Genomic DNA, 19,614 nt, shown 5'->3' on the forward strand with positions numbered 1-19,614 from the left:
AAGTACTATGTGAACTAGAGAACCATCATCTCCTTAATTCCACTGAGTGAACACCTTATTGTAAGTAACCTAGTTTCAGGTATACTTCTTTAGAGTTCCAGCCCTCTACAATGAACTAAATAGGAAACAGATATTCACCCCATATTGTAAATATAAAAATTGAAATTCAGAGGCTGAAAAGTTATTTAAAATTATTACATTTAGAGTTATGTCATATGTTCTAACTCCTGATTCATTTCTCTTGTCTTCTTATGTATTGTGCACATATATTAAAAGTTTGAAATCTGTACTACTTAAAAAAATAATGTTGCATATGAAGCAATGAAATATCACCATGTAGTGAGATTATTTCACTTTTTACTTCCCAATCTTATTAATCTTTCTCAGTATAATGTTTCAGATAAAGAAATTAATAGAATCATAAAGTCATTAACTCCAATATCAAGGTCAAGTTATTACTACCAGTATGCTATCAAGCCTATTGTTTTGAGTTATGCATATCACAAAGATATGAATTTTGCTTTATCTCTTCCCATTTTAATGACTCGAGAGCATTTTATCCTTAGATTAATGGTTATCCCTTTATTATTTTTATAGTATTTTTAACATTTTAGTTGTATTATTAATTTAAAAAGCATAATTTGAAATCTATTATGGTATTATAATATATCACATTTATTTTCATTAATCCTGCATTTGATGCACCTTAGTTACTTTTTTGTACTATTTTTGTACTAATGGTTATCTCTGCTATATAAGTGCTGCTTTGTAATTTTTGAAGTTTTTGCTATTTTTACTTGAAATATCACCAACTGTTAAATAGTAAATATAGTTTTTATTTTATATGTATTTTTAACCCAGAATACAACAAATGAAATGACTAAACTGTTATCAGATATAAAGATTCTAAAATGTGAAGTAAAGGAAAAGGAAGAACAGATACAGGAATTTCAAGGAAAGTATGTTCTTGGTGTATCTATCCATTGTATTTGGTGCCACCCAGTGGTAGTTTATTAATATAATTGTTAATCATTTCAAGTCTAGAAATAGTATTGTTAATGAAATCTATTTACCAAAGAGAAATTGTTGAGATTATATAAGAAATAGTGCTTATTCAGAATCTAAGCTTAGTTTCCTATAAAGTGACTATAAACTAGCTAGCTACAATTTCTGAATTACAGTGAGAATCTTAAAGGTTTTAGACTCTATGGTGAATCATTTTTTCCCCCCTTGAATCATGTCTAAGTAACTTCTTCAATAATACAGGAATATTAGTATTACTGTAATTCTTTTATGGAATATTATATTTTTCCATTTTTAAAGTATTTAAACTGATAAAATACCCAAGTTTATGTTTGTTAGGTTGATAAATTTTTCTTTATATTTGAAGGAAAGCATATATTCTAGTATTGTGCTTATTTTGATTAATACTCATTACCTCTTATCATCTTATGATAATATAACCTAAATCTAGTAAATATTCAATGATTGTGACAATTACATTTACAATTTTGTATAGAATTTAAAAGTTGTAACATGTTTTTCTGGCATACTAACTGTAGCAGTCATAATATAACTATAGTTTCAAAATAAGCTTAAGGTATATGATTCAAAAGCATATCAATAGACATAAAACAATTTACTGGTTAATAGTATATATATGAAAACATGTAATCTACTCTACAACCTGATCAAATAATGTTTGGGCAGAATTTCTGTATTATGAAATATACGCTCACTTAAAAAATATATCCCATTAGTATAAATGCGATGTTTTCCTTTTTTTTTTTTTCCAAGAGTGTCTCGAATGGAGAGGGATTTAGTCATGAAGAGACATTTGATAGAGCACTTTAAGCAGCGACAGAAAGTTAACTTGGAAAATAATGACAACTTTACTGATTTGTTAGGAAATCTTGAGAAAAAGGTACCATTATTTTTTTGGTTTCAGAATTGTAAAAATAATTTTTGTTAACAGAAATAATCTAACTTTATATTTCATATCACACTAATTATTTCGGTACTCCTAGTGGATTTATATAAACATTCATTTTAGGATAGAACTTAGCATATAGGACACCATAATTTGCTCTCCAAACTGATAAATAGCCAGATTTAGAACTTTAATATGTAGATTAGTAAGAATCTACCTGGTGTCTCATCATTAAATTTTGAAAAGAACAAAAAAGTTTTCTATTATCCCTAAATTGATTCTGTGTTAGGCAGATTAAGAAAGGACAGTCACTTCTATTCATCTTAAACATAGTCTTTGGACATATAATTGAGCTTATCTTTAATAAATTTTGATCCAGACTTTTTATTCAGTATTTTGTTACATTTAATGCTACAATATAATATAAGACTATGAATATATTTTAAAATTAGTACCAAATCGTGAAAGCTACCAGTCAGTTAACCAGCATATCTGCTGCTGTGACACTTGATTTAATGACTTTGTGAGAATGAGAGCAGGGAATGCTTCTTTCTAGACTTATATAACATTTCATCCCCAACATAGAAGTAAGTATTCTGTCAACTTAGAGAAACTACAATTCCCTTAGAAGGAAGGGACTGAACAATTGATAAACTGGTTTGCACTATGGCAATTCTTAAGCGTCCTCAGCTCCAGAACTAATGCCTCTTTCATCTCCATGCCAGAGCTAAGATATCTTTATGTTATTTTTCAGTTCAGAAGGAAAAAAAGGAATAAAGTCCAAGAAAGCAGGACAAATTCATTTTCAATACAATATATTTCCTATAGTTGTTTTTAGTATTTGTCATTAAATATCTTAGATTTAGAAATTTTTACTTTTCTAAACAAACTAAAACTAATAGCAATTATAGTATATTGCATTTTGATGTATGGTATTTATATTGATGTTTGTAAGGAAAAGACTGAATAATCCAACAAATAAAATTAATAGTTTTATTAATATATTTTTGGTACCATATTTACATTCTCCATAAACTTATGTGGAAGATTAATTTTAGAATTACTTCTACTATTTCACCATATAAATGTTAACAAGTTCTATTAGTATTTGAATTTAGATATCATTTTTGAAGAAAGAAAATTCAAATCATTTCTTTAGTTTGGTTCTACTACAAATTGGTTTTTACCAAATATTCCCACCACAACCCCTTGTGTTTTACTTCAGGTAAAAGGATTGACTGAAGATTGTAGTAACAAGAAAACAGCAATTGATTCACTGAAGCAAATGCTTAATGTAGTTACAAAAGAGAAGTCTCATTATGAACAGATGTACATAAAAGCTAAAGATGAGCTGGAAAAAAAGGTATTTAAGTTTGTAGAATATTCTTGTTTTTGGAGCAGTAGTAATGCAATGTCTTCCTTTTTAACTTTTTCATCTTTTTATATCTGAAAGAGGTAATTACTATTATTAGGCTTTTAAAAAATTTCTTTATGGCTTAGAAAATAAGCATTCTTTTGGTATATTTTGTTTTCCCCTAAAGGGAGTGCTGTATAAGAAAGGATAGATATTTGTATTTGTCCTACAACAAAAACCTTAAATTATTTTTGAGGGAAAATCATGACATGAGTATAGAAAATTCATCATTTGCCCTGAAATTGTAAACATATTGCATATTTTTAATACACCTGAGATTTTGATTTGAAATATTTTTTCTTTTACTTGGAAGCAAACGTATAACAACATGTAAGGGAAACTATATTTTAGAATGAATAAAAAAACTAACAAGTCAGAAGTTTTATTTTAAAACAGAGGAAAACAAATATATCATAAATACAACTTTGCTTATTTTGTTTTTCATAAATTCTGCTAAATGTATTTAATAAAATTTGTCAGACTGTAATTACCAGGCATCATAGTAAATATTTATTGATATTTTTACAGGATCACAAGCTTACTCACCTACTAAATAAAATGAGTGAGACAAAATCTGCTATGACAGAGCTTGAAGCAACTGCTTCCCAGCAGCTTCATGGATTAGCTTTGCAAAGTGAACGGGCTTTTGAAACAGTGCAAATAAAACTAATGCGAGCCAATGACCGAGAAGAAGAATTCATCACATTTTTGAAGGTTTGGGCTCTCCTTCTTTCTTGCTTTCTTAATTTAGGTATTTCTTTTCAGAGAGGATCTTATAGGTAGAATAGGTAGTAGTGCTATGAAGACAGTCCCTTTGGAATGCCTCCACATTTTGCCACTTACCTCACGGGATACTGGTAATTCTTCCATTCAAGATTCATTCATTCCTTTGGGTGTAAACCATTGCCTTTCCTAATTACCCTCTTCTAAAAATGAAAATAGCACTGAAAAAACTAGCACAGAAAAATGTTTTCATTTATACCTTTGTGTGAATTTAATTTGTCAGATTGATTTCCTTTGTGATTTTTGAGATGAGGAAACAAGGAATTGAAGTTGGGTCATGGGAGAGGAGGGAGATATAATTTTGAATTATGGGATACAACCTGGGAAGAAAAAAACTGATTGAAATGCCATAGTAGTCAGCATGAGGGCACTAGGACCCTTCCTAAAGATAGTGAAGCCTGGAGAAAAGTCTGAGAACATTGTTTTCTTAAAGGAGTGAGAGGGTAGAGAAAGAAAAAGAGAATTTTAGGTGTGCCAACTGCCAACCTCACAGCTTTGTTAGGGGTAACTGGACTCTAGTTATTTATGTTCTTTTGTGTCTCATAAATTCCAAAGAATTATTGTCTTTAACATAAAGATTATCCATATAACTATAAAATACATCTTTTAAATGGGAAGGAAAGCCTTAATAAAATAATAAATTTATTGGAGCAGAAATTAATTCTTTTCTAGATAAATTGTCATCCCTTAGGTATTTGTAAAATACTTTAACTTGAAGAAATGGAGTACTATAATTGATACAACTAACTTATATGTGACACAAAATTGACACAGCCCCACCATCCCTGTATTACTTTTAAACTAACCTCTTGACCTGTGAAAGACTCAAGAAATGTCTTTTGTCTCCACTCATATATTAACTTTATTTTTAGAAGTTTATATGTGTGGAAAGAACACCAAATAGCAAAGATATAGCCTGATAACTTTTCATACCAAAGTTATGCATTACTTTTACTTAGTAAATATGCTTTCCTTCAATTTGGAATATGAAATGATGCACTAAGTCCCCTTAAGACTTTTAAAAATAGGCTTAAAAGCATTATGCCTATAGTGGAAAAAGAAGTTTTTCATACCATTATTTTTTCATACTATCCACTTTTCTTTTTAAAAGACAAATATTAGGGATTTAATTGAAATATTTTAAGCCTTTACTAGTTGTAAACTGCCTTGATAAAAATATTTTTCCATTAAAAGTTGATGGAAATCTTCATAAGTAAAATTAACTACCATGAATAGAATGGTGGGTTTTTTTGGTTTAGGTCAATAAATATCTATCAGGTTCAAGCATATAAAAAGCATGATGCTTCGTGCAATTGATACCAATATATAAATTAATATGACCTCTCCCCTCAAGAGGTTTTTATTCTATTGGGGAAGAGGGATATGAAATGTTCACTGATAATTATAATACAAAGTATAATGTGACAGAGGAAAAGGAAAGATCTCGACCAAATGCTGTAGAGCAATATCTAAATAGAGCAAAGTTTAACATTAGATTTCAAATACAAAGAAAGTTTAACGGAGAAGATGATAACTGAATTGAGTTTGAGTAATTAATTTCATAAACTTTTAGGCAGTCTTTATAAAAGAGAACACTTTATAATCCATATAGAGCCAATTCTAATATAAAGCTCATGCATTCAGCAAAGATTACAGATAAATTAGATAGGATCCTGCCCTCTAGAAGTTTAAAATCTATGAAGGGTGATGATACAAAAATCCTTAATGCTTATTTCCTCTGGAATAAAAATGTGAAAATCTCCACAGTCTAGCTCTCCTCTGCCTACTAACTCTTAAACCATATTATTGCCCTTCATTCATTTTCTAACCAGTTACCTTGAGCTTTTAAGAAAATTACATTCATGGCCCAACAGATAATAGAGTGGGGAGAGACAGGTAGACCTACCAGCAGTGTATTGTAATAGTCCAGGCATGAGGTAAAAAGAGCCTGGACCAGAGTTGTGTGGAAGTATCAGAGGAAAACAGTGTGGGGGAATATATTCAGGAGACCCTGCAATGATAAAATCAACAGACATTGACAGTAGATGATAAGTGACTTGGGAATAGGTGATGAGAAATACTGAGAGATGAAAATAATACCTAATTTTCAAGCCTATGGGACTAGGTGTTGCCCTCTACAGATATAGGGGAGGTAGAAAATGTAGAGAATTTAGAGGAGAAATTCTATTTTGGATATTTTGAGTTTAAGATGTCTCTTGAATATTCATTTACAGCTGTCTGAAAGGCAGTTAGGTAAGATAAGAGATCAGTAGAAAGTTTGGAGCTAGATAGATAGATTTGAGACTTCAGGATAAAAATGGTAAATAAATTAAGGGGAGCTAATGAGCTCACAATTACTTTATACTATTTTCTTATCATAGTTGAATTAGTCTTATTCATGCAAAAGCTTTTCAATTTCATTTAATCAAAACTATATATTTTATCTTAGTTGTCTCTTTCCATTGTTTGAGTAAGAATTCAACCCCAATTGTGAGGTATATAATTAATTTATTTTCTAATGTTTTACTATGTAATCTTATCTTTAATATTGATTGTCACATCCATTTTTCTAACAGTTTTTATAAAAATTCTTTCCTGCATAATTTATGTTTTCAGATTTGTTTATTTCTGCTTAATATTGAGTTCACTTATTTGTTTTTTTTTAAATGGACTTATTTAGTCCATTTCATTGGTCTATTTTGTATTTTTTAATTAGTAGCCAATAATTTTGATGATTATGGCTTTATAATATATTTTGATATATGGAAGTGCTATTTCCCTTTTATTCCTATGTTTTTTTATCATTATTTCAGTAGTTAAGGAGATTTATTGCCGAAAGGCAACTTTATAGACAGATCCTATTGATGCAGAAAGAATTCAGATTATTGTTTCTCCAAATACATTTTGAAATTATTTCTCTTACATTGTAAAGTATCCATTTGATAGGTTTATTGTTATTCACTAAATTGGAAGATTAACCTTAGTAATATTGTCATTTTTATTATGTTGGAATAGTCCACCAATGAGCACTGATTATACATTTCAAGCCATTTAAATTGTTCTTTACTTCTAATTATATATCTATATCTATAGCTAGGTCTTGAGTAAGGTTTAATAGATTGACTCCCAGATATTTTATGTATCTTCTAATTATTTTGAATGGGATTTTGCTTTCTATTATTACCTCCAGAATCTTAGTATTACTATAAAGAAATGATTATGATTTTTATGGATTTATTTTGTAGTCTAACACTCTAAAGAGCTATTGAATCCATGATACTCTTTGCTGATTCCCTAGGATTTTCTAAGTAAATGCTATGTCATCATAACAAGTAGGAATAATTTTGTCTTCTCTGCCTATCTTTATGCTTTTAATGTCTTCCTCTTGTCTCATTACTTTGAACAATTCTCCAACTTTTTGAAATAGGGAAACGTGGCTTCATTGCTTACCTCCTATATTTGCAGATAAAGCTTCTAATATTTCTCCACTGCACATAAAAAGCATAAAGATAGGCACATAGTTTTTTGGGGAGATATTTTCTAGTATGTTAAAAAAATGATCTTTCTAGAACCATACTTTACAGTGGTTTTAGTATAAATGTGTGTTGTTTAAAACTTTACTTAGCATTTGCTTGTTTAACTATAATTTTTCATATTGTAGCATTCTTTCCTGGACTATTTCCTCAACTCCCATGCATATTACTAGCTCCAGTGGACTCTTCAATTGACTTCTACTGCTAATGGGACTGTGGCCCTTTGGAACTTGTAAAATAGTGCTCACTGGATATATCCATCTCAGAATATTCATTTACCTAAGATCAAAAAATAACAAATACAAAAGAAAGAAGTGGCTTTGTCAAGATCATGATATTCAGCTGGGTGGGGGAAAGAGCAACTCCTTAGCCCCAATATGATCCAATGAACAACTCAGAGTTCTTTCCCCCAGTAGCAACAAAGGGAAAAAAAAAAACTTGATAGCTGTGCAAGTAGCCCTCTTTTAATGTGCTTTCAGTTCTGGTTCCACAACTCCTTATTCATCCTTTTATATATGCTACAATATCATTATGTTAATTGTTTTTCTAATATTTAACAATATCCTTGGTATAAGTCTGTTATAATCATAGGGAATGATATCTATGATAAATTGTTATATTATTTTGTTAAGATTTTATTTAAAATTTTTGAATCAATGTTTGTGTATAATATTGACCTGCAGTTTTTTTATACTTCTCCAATTTAGGTATTAAGATGATATTTTTCTCATAAAAGTTAATTTGGAAGACTGATCTTTCTCAATTTTTTATTGTAACATGCCCTCCTACCAGTTACTATTACCAGTCTGTCCTAGGTCCAACAGAGTACCTTTGACCACTGACCTTTGCAGTGTCAACTCTACCCCGCTCGCCTCCTCTGAGGCCTTCAAAGGTCTCTGGCCACGATTTCTTGAATAGTAGTTTAATAACCGATAGCACGCTCAAGAACAGCTACATGTAATCATAAAAGCCTTTATTATACCTACTCACATAATGCCCTGACATAATGCTCTGACTTGTTAACTCCTTAGTGAACACCTAATTTGAAGATCCACATGTTCACTATCAAACTCCTTACCTCTCTTGGCTATCCATCAGCTTGGCTCAGCTACCCTAGGCTAGGGAGCCAGGTTAAAGAGAGCAACTTGATGCCTGCAGTGGGCTTTTTATAAAGGGCCTGTGAGGTCACACACACTGCCAACCAGCGAGAGAGCCGTCACCCATTACGAAGCTATCTCAATTTGGCCAGGTTCCCACCCACAGGGCAGTCCTATATCCACAGAGAATACTTCTGGGCCACTTATCTCCTGTTGGGCTGTGGCTGCCTATTTAAAGGATCCTTACAATTCCCTTTTCTTGTTTTGTGGAACCACTCATCTCCTCAAGCTAAACTTTTAGCACCAGCTATAGTTCACTTGATCCATGAGATGACAGAGTGTTATGCCCAAGGAGGTACAAAGCAATAGATCAGTAAACAGAAGTATGACAATGAGAACTAGGCTCAACAGTGGCCAAGTGTTCAACCCATTCATTAAAGTCATACTCAACGAGGTAATAAGCCAAAGAGGTTGGATGCCAATGAGGTAGGATGTCAACACTGAGGTGGGAAGTCAACAAGGTTGACATCACAATTCTAGTTAACAATTAAATATCAGTGAGGTAGGGTGCCACAATTCTAGTTATATTTATCACAATTCTAGACCAATTCTAGTTCCTCACAATTCTCTATTGCACTTTTTACAATTCTAGATCAATTCTAGTTTTACGGATAAAGGTGCACATAAGCAAAGTCATGTCCAGTAACATTGTCTCAATTACAATGGCAAGTGGGTGTGCTGGGTTTTCACCCACTAATTTAAAAGCATAGTCCTTAAATAGAAAGCATAGGGCAAAGCCTCTCCCCAGGCCACCATATGGCAGTAGCCATGGGAGAAGCTAGTGCTACCCCTTTAAGATGGATATTTGAAGGTGAAACAGGAGTTTTTACTCCTTTTATAGTTGAAAAAATCCCCATCATTCTGTGGGGAAGAGACATTTTATAACAATTAAGGTTAAAATGAGTACTTCAGTTTTTTAGGCAGGGCTGCTGTTGAAGGCCTGCCACTAGTTTCACCTGTTCTTATCCAATGGAAAACTAATACACCAGTATGGATAGAACAGTGGCCCTTAGGTAGTGATACAATTCAGGCCTATTAGACATAGTACAGGAGCAACTTGACCAAGGACACTTACAACCTTCTCTAAGTCCTTGGAATTCCCCAATATTTGTTGTAAAAAAGAAATCTGGAAAATGGAGGATGTTAACTGATCTAAGAAAGGTAAATGAACAGATGGAAACTATGGGAACTCTTCAACCTGGATTTCCATCTCCTTCTCAGTTGTGGTTATAGACATTAAGGATTGTTTCTATTCAATCCCTCTAGATGAGGATATGAAAAGATTTGCCTTCTCAGTGCCTAGTGTTAACCTAGCTGAGCCTTATAAAAGATATGAATGGACAGTTTTGCCACAGGAAATGAAAAAAAGCCCTACTATGTGTCAAATATATGTGGCTGCTGCTCTTACTCCAGTAAGTAATTTCCAAAAGTAATGTTATTACATTACATGGATGATATATTGGGATGTGCACCTGAGGGACAAATGTTAGAAGCATGTCTACAAAAAACCGTAGCAACACTAAGGAATTACAAATTGCACATAGCTCCAGAAAAAATTCAAAGACATTCTCCTTTTCAACATTTAGGATATGAAGTATATCCTAAGGTGCTTACAGTACAGAAACTCTCCTTAAGAACAGAGAAGCTAAACACCTTAAATGACTTCCAGAAATTGATAGGAGATATCCAATGGATGCGTCCTGTGCTAGGCTTGACTGTCTGTCAATTCCAACCATTATATGACATTTTAAGGGGAGACAGTGCTTTAAATTCACCACACCAGCTTACAAAAGAAGCTCAAAAGGCTTTGAGAGAAGTTGAACTCGCTCTATCCAATGTGGTTAAAAGAGTCACTCAAAAACCCCTTGGAAATATCAGTTTTTGTTACAAAAGAGGCACCCACAGCAGTCCTTCATCAAGGAGACAGTGTGATAGAGTGGGTGAACCTCCCAGCACAACCAGAACAAAGTCTTATTCCTTACCCAATGCTTGTGGCTAGAATTTTATTAAAGGCCATTAAGGGAGCAATACAATTATCTGGGATAAGACCTGATAAGATATGACAATATTACTAAGGTTAATCTTCCAATTTAGTTTATTGTTATTAAACCTATCAAATGGATATTTTACAATGTAAGAGAAATAATTTCAAAATGTATTTGGAGAAACAATAATCTGAATTCTTTCTGCATCAGTAGGATCTGTCTATAAAGTTGCCTTTAGGCAATAACTCTTTTCAACTACTGAAATAATGATAAAAACATAGGAATAAAGGGGAAATAGCACTTCCATATTCCAAAATATATTATAAAGCTATAATCATCAAAATTATTGGCTACTAATTAAAAAATACAAAATAGACTATTTCCATATTTTGTCATATTTGCCAATTTTCAGGTCATGGGTACAAATTCAGGATTGTTTGATGGATTCTTATAAGTAATTAAGTAATTTGAAGCATTTTTTCATATTGTTAATACTTTACAATTATTCTTTTGACAACTTTATTCATATCCTTTGAATATTTTCTGTGTTGAGGAATGTGTTTGAGTTATATATGTATACTTACAAATATACACTTATACATATATGTTAATTGTTTATACATCTTGAATACTGCCCTCTGATCAGAAATATTTGATACAAAGATTTTTTCCCCTACTTAACTTTTTAGGTAAATTAATTTTGCCTATGCAGAAGTATTTCAGTTTAGTGTAATCAAATTTGTCACTTTATCTTTTGTAATCTCTTGTTTAGTTAAGAAAAATATATCCCATCTGTAGTGAAATGTATATGATAAGCTTCTCTTTCAATTTTGTTTTGCATTCTAATCTTTAATATTAAGGCTGCCTATGTTTTCAGAATATATTTTGGAATATAATTATAAGATAATAGAATAAACTTAATTTGTGCCAGACCACTTATCTGTTTTCTTATCGGTTTTTACCAAATTGTGAGTTTTTTCCTAATTAATTTATATTTTACATTCTATTGAAGAGTAGGTTATTGAGTTCCATTGTTTCTGATTCTCTTTTGCCTAGTCTGTTTAATTAATTTACCTTTCTGTTTTTAATCATTATTAGATAGTTTTGAAGCTTGCCACATTATAACACATTTTGGGGTTAGGAATTGCCATTTCTTTTTCAACCTGACATCTTATAATTGTATATTTTATTTTTTCCAAATGAATTTTATTATTACTTTAGCTAACATGTAAGGCATCTCTTTTATAACTTACTTGGTATAGCATTAATAGTATAACTTTGGCAGTCATGTCATTTTTTTTGATTGTTGCATGGCTTACCCATGAGCAGTTACTATTCCTCCAGCTATTTTAAAATTGCTTTTTAAAATGAGTGCTACATAGTTGAATTTATACAAATATTTTGTGTGTTTTGATAGACAAATCCCCAAATGCTCTATATATTTTGAGGTTATTTTAGAATGGGATTTCCTTTCCATTATTGCTTCTTGAATTTTATCATAATCATATAGAAATGTACTTGACTTTAAAAGGCTTATTTTATAGCCTACAACTTTGCTGAAATAATCGTCTCAACGGGGATTTTGCTAATTCCCTAAGATTTTCTAAGAAAGCCATTCTACCATCAGCAAATTGAATGAAGAAAGAAGGGAAGGAAAGGAAAATGAGCATTTATTAAGTACTTCCTATGAGTTGGGCACTGTGCTCAGCCCTTTATAAGTATTATCTCATTTAATCCTCAAAACAACCTTGGGTGATAGGTGACATTATTATCTTCATTTTGTAGTTGAGGAAGATGAGGCACAGGGGTTAAGTGACTTGACCAGAACCACACAGGTAAAAAGTGGCACAGAGAGCTCTCGCACTGCATATGCCTGTCACAGCCTAAGAAATCTTCTGCCTACAGTACTGGGAGGCCAGAGAAGGATAGATTTATAATTGAGTTATATTGCCAAACAGGTTTGCTTGTGCAGCCCTACTTGTATCTAGTATTTAGGTGATCTAGTGTTTAGGTGTTGTGGGATGGAGTGATGACTGAGCATAGTAGATTAAGTGAGTATGCTTCTTTACTTTTACCTTGTTTCCTTGTTTAGATTCTTGTGCTCTAACTGTGGAGATAATTGGAATTTATTTTTTATATGTGGAGAACTGATGGGTTTTGGAGAAAATGTGTAGTCTGTGCTTTTTCTAGTCAAATAGCTGATATTATTTTCCTAAGTTGCATCATGGTTTAAATGTAATATCCAATCCATTGAAGGTAAAGGGTATATTTTTTTTACAAATATAACTTCCCCTCACATTGGAGCTTTTTTGGGAATCATGGCTTACATTTAGAAGAAAAAATACATGTTAAAAAAAACTCCTCTCTTTATCTTCATACATCTTCTTTTCTTCACTCTAGTCTCTAAAGTTGGCATTACTTATTTCAGATTCAAGGAAAGTTGAATTATTTCAAATAGAGGTTAACATAGTAAGATTATGAAATAGCAAAACCATGAGAATTTTTCCATTTAAAACAACATGCTACTTAAAATAGAATTGAGTTTAACTTAAATAGCTGATAAATATGAATTAGGCTAGGAACTGAACCAGTGATTTTATTACAGTAGGAAACACATTTGAGAAAACTCCCATTGCCAGCACAGTTTGGGACCTTGTTTGAAACTTATGGTATTTGGAGCAATATATTTATCTAGGGTCACATAGCCAGTATGTGTTAGAGCTAATAGCTAAATCCAGGTTTTCCTTGCTTGAAGTTTAGCTCTCTATCTACTTTGCAATAATATCTGTCATGAAATGGAATGATTTTATAATATATAAAAGATTTGCTAATTGTTATTCTTCCTAGGAAAGAAAACATATCTAACTTTAGTGTGTGTGTGTGTGTGTGTGTGTGTGTGTGTGTATTATATATATATATATATATATATATATATATATATATATATATATATATATATATACACATATATATATATTTTTTTTTTCTGAGGCAATTGAGGTTAAGTGACTTGTGCAGCAGGGTCACATAGCTAGGAAGTGTTAAGTGTCTGAGGTCAGTTTGAACTCAGGTCCTCCTGACTTCAGGGCTGGTTCTCTATCCAAATATACATTGTTTTAATGTTGGATGTTTATTTTAAATATGAGGTAATATATATTAGAAGGAAAATATATTTCAATTTATAGATAACTTACTGGTTTAGAAATGCTGGAGTTTTTTGAACATCATGTTAATTCAGTAGTCATTTTGTAAATGTCATCTTTAGAATATGGCAAACTAATCTTTCAAATACTAAACATTACATATATATTTGGTAGATTTCTTCAGGGGAACCCAATGGAGCCATTGTTTATTTATTTAGAAATAAAATGAATTAGTGATATATTAAATTAGTATCCATTGAGATTATTTATTTTGGAAGAATTTAATTCTAGTTCCAAACTGTCATAATGAATATCTTTTGGACTAAACAGAATAATGGCTTCATTGGATTTTAGAATGAATTGAACAACTAAATTCACTGTTCATTGGTGGCATATGGTCATTGATATAAAAGCAATCCACCAAGAATTATATATTTTGTAGATCTATTAATGAATAAAATTAGGATTACTTAAAATCATTTAGTAATTTATTGCTCTCTTAATTTTAAATCTTACTTGATGAGTTTGAACTTTTCAGCACTATAAAATGCAAAAGTAACTCTCCTAGATATAGATGAAGATATTTGTAGGCTTATTTCAGAATATATACTCACTGACCATATTTTACAATATCTTAGTGATTTGATCTATATAATAAGCAAATAAATGTATTCTTGTAATAATGGACCTCAACTCAGGAGACATCTGTAAAGGTGACTTGTGTGGCATAACCTATTACCAGTATTTTTGGTAATAATTTATAATACAGATACAGTTTCTTCTACCATCATTTTCGTTTTCTAATTCTTTCATCTAATGGAAAAATACCAGGAAATGAACAGAAAAACCAGAAGTATATAGGAAAAATAGCCATATTTTCTAGATATTATTTGGTATCTTCATTATTTTTTTTTTGTAAAAAAATATCCTATGTTATTGAAGGCTGTGTTGCTTTGTATTTATAGAACTAAATTAAAGGCCAGAAAGACCTAGATTCAAGCCTTATCTCTGAAATACTGGCTAGGTGATCTTGGGCAAATACTTAATTTTTCAGTGCTCTAGGCCAGGGCTTAAATTTTTTCCACTTATAACCAATTTTCACCTAAGAAATTTATATGTGACCTTGGTATATAGGTATATGGAATAGATATACAAATCAAACATTTACTGAAAATAAATGCTAATTTTGCAACTCCCACATTCAATTACAAGGTCTCATATAAGGTCAAGACCCACAGTTTAGGAAACTAGGCTTTAGGCAACTCTAAGACTCTAAGTTGGAGAAAAGGTGCTATAGTAGGAGTTTCCTTGTTCAAAAATCTATAGCAAATAAATCATAGGTCATGTCCTTCTATCAATCCTATCCTATTCTTATTATTCATAATAATAATCATCATGTATCCCTACTGTTCTACATTAGGAAATAGAAATAGCAGTAAAAAAACCCAAAACAAAACAAAACAAAACAAAACCAAAGATGGGAAGAGCTAGACTAAATAAAGTATATAGAGAGAACTTCCATACTGGAAAACAATATTTTAAAGATATTATAGAATAAATTTTCAAGATACCTGAAAGAAAAGAGGATTCACAAACTTTAGAGAAAAATTCTCAGATGTTATTACTGCATTGCTCAAATAGTGATCTAGAGAATATTTCCAACTGCTTACCCATACCCACTTTCCTATCTTGATAGAATATGTCTTGTACCAAATGCATTCTTCCTGAAAATATGAGAAAAGGAACAACACAATGAAAGCTTGATATTCTTCAACAGACCACATTTTTACCATCACACAACTGACTGAAAATTGTGGAGAATACAAGATCTTGCCTATAGCTAATATTTGTTAAATATTAACTATAATTTTGTGGAACATAGTGCTCTTTTTTCTTATGCACAAAGTTTTTCCTTATGCAGATGTCACAATCCTATAAATCTTTTAAAGATGTAACAACAAAAGTACTTTATTCAACAACCCACAGACTATTATTGACACATAGTTGCTTAATAACTGATTGTTGATTGGTTGATGAGTACATCAAGCATAAAAATAAGAGTAAAGGATACTCCACAAATACTCATAATTGGGGAGATGTGCAATATAGAATCCAAAGGAAGGATTCCCTTTAGGGGATAAGGTTCTTCAGTTGTTTCTATTTACAAAGTACCATGTATGAAACCTGAAACCTTGTAGTTTCTTTAGTAAAGTTCAAATTTAGCCTGTCAGAGATATATACCTAGAAAATATAGACCACTCCTAAAATTTAGAGTATGAGCTGACAAGAATCAGGTAACATCAGTATCCATGAATGACAAGAGAACTCGAGATATGTCTCCTGAACATTGACTCCATAGGAGTCTATGGAGTATTTATAGAAGTCCCTGAATATGAATTCCTCAGGCTGATAGGAATGGGGATGGATGTTTCATTACATATTATTTAGGAAGGGAAAGGACTGGTGGAGGTGAAGAGTCTTGCCAAGGATCACAGAGGTGGTGAGAATTTGAAGATTATTTTGAACTGAGTTCTTCTTGACTCCAGTCCTAGTGCACTTATCCACACCACCACTTAGCTGCCTCTTTGGAAGATTAGTCTCTTTTAACAAGTTCACAAACTAGCACAGCAAATCCCTCATCTTTCATCTAACTATAGTATTATTGTGTAAGGAAGGAATTAAAAAGTCTTCTTTTTATCACTGTAAGGTACATAGTTTTATTGTCCCCATTTGATAAATGATAAAAGTCTCAGATCAAAAAGCTAACTTGGAAAATAGGCTATCTCAGGAAGGTTGAAGAGAATTGGCTGGGGGTAAGGAAGGGGAGGGTATAATAAAAGGAAAAAATTCCCAGAGATGAGTGATTATTTTCAAAACTATAAAAAATAAATTTTAACTGTTTAATGATTCTTCATCTCTGAAACAAACAAAACAGAAACAAGAAAGGTGAAAAAAAGGGACCATTCTAATACAACACTGGAAAATCTTGTCAAGAATTTTTATTAAATTAATAGCTTCTTAACAGTAAACTACAAAATAATAAAGTGATTTATACTGTGGCACTTTAGATGGCTTTGCTTATATACGTGTGTGTGTGTGTGTGTGTGTGTGTGTGCACACGCTGGCAAAGGTGCACGTGCATTGGAGGTGAATATCTGCTGAGAGATTCCTTTTGTAAACCTAACCACAAATAATATATCCCTGGAAATCTATGAAAAATAAGATGGCTAGCTATCTTCAATCATTAGGTTGTAGTTCTAGGCAAGAGTATGAAAGTGGGTTAACTAACTTATTGAATCCCTTTCTAGATCCAGGTCTCTCCATAATCTATCTTAACCCTACCAACCTAGTGTTGTTATAAATCCATCAATTACCAAGAATTTTTAAAGTTAAAATTGTACTTAGTATTCTGCACAAGAAGTCCACAGCACATTATTGTATTTCAGTAATACCAGTTTATTTTTTTCTCCCCTTTCCGCCATGTTCATTTGTCTCTTTCCTTTATTAATGTTAGGCTTCTTGCCAGAAATCCCTTATTACTGCTTTCTGTCTATCCAAACTTTACCTTTTTTCAAGGTCTAGCACAAATCTCAAATTTTTCATAATTATTTTTTTCTCACATGTATGACTTTTATCATGATGTCTGTATTACATAATATAACTCGTAAAACAATAGTCCAAAAAAAAAAAAAAACCCAATAGTCCATTACTACCTTAATATTATATTGGTCTCTTTGTTTCAGAGATATCTGTCTTATATATCAAAATAGATTATATGCTCCCTGCAGTCTGAGATAGTATCTCAGCTTCTCTTATATCTAACAAACTTTTTTTATATTCTCTTATTTATTTGTTTTTCTTTCTTTTTCTCTCTTTTTATCTGTATTTCCCTGTCTTTTGTCTTCATTTTTCTTGATTGTAGTTTACAGTAAATGAAAAGAAATATAATACTTGAATGGTTGCCATGGAGAAAGCTAGATGTTTCCTTTTTTTTTTTTTTTAATTTACCAGGACTGCGCTAAATAACTCATATACCAGCTTGGCTTATGAAAGGTGTTCCTCTGTTCTACAAAGATAACAATTTTCCATCAAATATATTTTGTTTTTATACAAGGTTTATAGGTAGGTTTTAAGAGCATGAAGAGGTTCATTTGTATTTGAAAGGACAACCAAGTATTATGTCAGGATATTTCTTTAAAAGACAATAATAGTGTAGTAGAAGAGTATAAGAGTCATAGTTTGCATTCAGGCTTTGAGGGTGGTATAGTGGAAAGAATATGAACTCTAGAAACAAGAACTCACATTCAAATGCAATTTCTAACACTATATGAGTGACCCTAGACAAGTCACTCAACTCACTTGAATCTCAAGTTTCCTCATCTGTAAAATGAGAAGGTTGGGCTAGATGGTGCTGAGGTCTTTTCTAACTCTAAATCGACAATCCTATAATCCTAATCTTTTCCATATTTCAGCATCATAATTTATTGAAGTTGAATTTTGGTGTCTCTTTCAGTGCTAAATACTCTAATTTCATAACTTTAATGCTGATTACTTACAACAAAATTATTATAATAATCTCCTTATTGGCCATCTTTGTCTTCATACCTCTATTTCCAATCTACTGTCTACCACTAGATTAATATTCTTTTAAAATTGCTTTTATCATATCAATATCCTGATCAGAAACCCCCAATTTCCTTTTGTATTCTAAACTCTTAAACCTGACTTTCATTGCCATTTATAATCTGGTACAGTTTATTTATACAACTTTACATCTCACTGTTCACCAACTTATACCCATTCTACATTTGTTATGTCTTTTATTAACTATATTTAACCAATCTTATTTTGGGATGTTCTCTTCTGTCATTGCCTATGCAAATATATCCCTTATCTTTCAGAACTCAGGTTATGTTCCCTCTCTTCCATTAAACCTTCCCTGACAACTATAAACCCTATTTCTGATAACTTGAGTCACAAAGGTTCTGCTATAAAATTTTGAATTTTATTACACACTGACTTTATTATTCTTTCATTTTTCCCTTGAAAATTTGAGGGCAGACAACATGCATTGCATTTCTTCTTTAAATCTTCTTTAAAATGATGTTTAACACATTCATCAATACTTCAGGATATGTGATCTTTTTGATATTCATCCTCCCTTCTTTTAATGCAGGGAACAACTTCCCTTTTACTGGATAAATAATCTTTGAGAATTGTTATTATCCCAAAATTTATCAGATTAAAAGTTTTACTGATGATAAATATATGATAGTGATAATACCCCAATTTTTAAATTTATTGTAACTTGTCACAGTTTATAATCTACTCGTATAGTCTTAAATCAAAATCATTTAGGGGACCACAGATATTGGGGAACTGTGGAAAAGTATACTTGAAGCACAGGTACTTACAGCAGGGTATTTAGTCAGTGTGATTGATGAGATAATGGTTCTCTAGTTCATATATACTTAGTACTTAGTGTGATGTGGTGGTGTAATGGTTCTACAGTTGGCACATGCTCAGTGTGCTGTGAATTGTTCTAAGGTATTAAGGGCTGAGAGGACTGGAGACAGTGTGTGTGTGTGTGTGTGTGTGTGTGTGTGTGTGTGTGTGTGTGTGTAAGCTTGAGCTCAGACTCCAGACACCAGACTAGACTCCAAACTCCA

At 31.7% G+C, this 19,614-nt stretch overlaps 1 protein-coding gene across 12 annotated transcripts in view; it reads left to right on the plus strand.

Moving 5' to 3' along the window:
- CNTLN (centlein) overlaps positions 1-19,614 on the plus strand; it is a 427,436-nt gene that overhangs the window by 333,777 nt on the left and 74,045 nt on the right. For 9 of the 12 annotated variants that reach the window (XM_074282960.1, XM_074282961.1, XM_074282954.1 and 6 more), the window contains 4 exons: positions 862-959; positions 1,798-1,924; positions 3,156-3,293; positions 3,873-4,058. In XM_074282960.1, the coding sequence (XP_074139061.1) occupies positions 862-959; positions 1,798-1,924; positions 3,156-3,293; positions 3,873-4,058 (549 nt within the window). Of the gene's footprint in view, positions 1-861; positions 960-1,797; positions 1,925-3,155; positions 3,294-3,872; positions 4,059-19,614 lie in introns of those variants that run through there. The other 3 variants (XR_012484846.1, XM_074282958.1, XM_074282964.1) reach the window with 3 other exon arrangements.

The sequence above is a fragment of the Sminthopsis crassicaudata genome, chromosome 1, assembly GCF_048593235.1.
Source record: "Sminthopsis crassicaudata isolate SCR6 chromosome 1, ASM4859323v1, whole genome shotgun sequence".
NCBI lineage: Eukaryota > Metazoa > Chordata > Mammalia > Dasyuromorphia > Dasyuridae > Sminthopsis > Sminthopsis crassicaudata.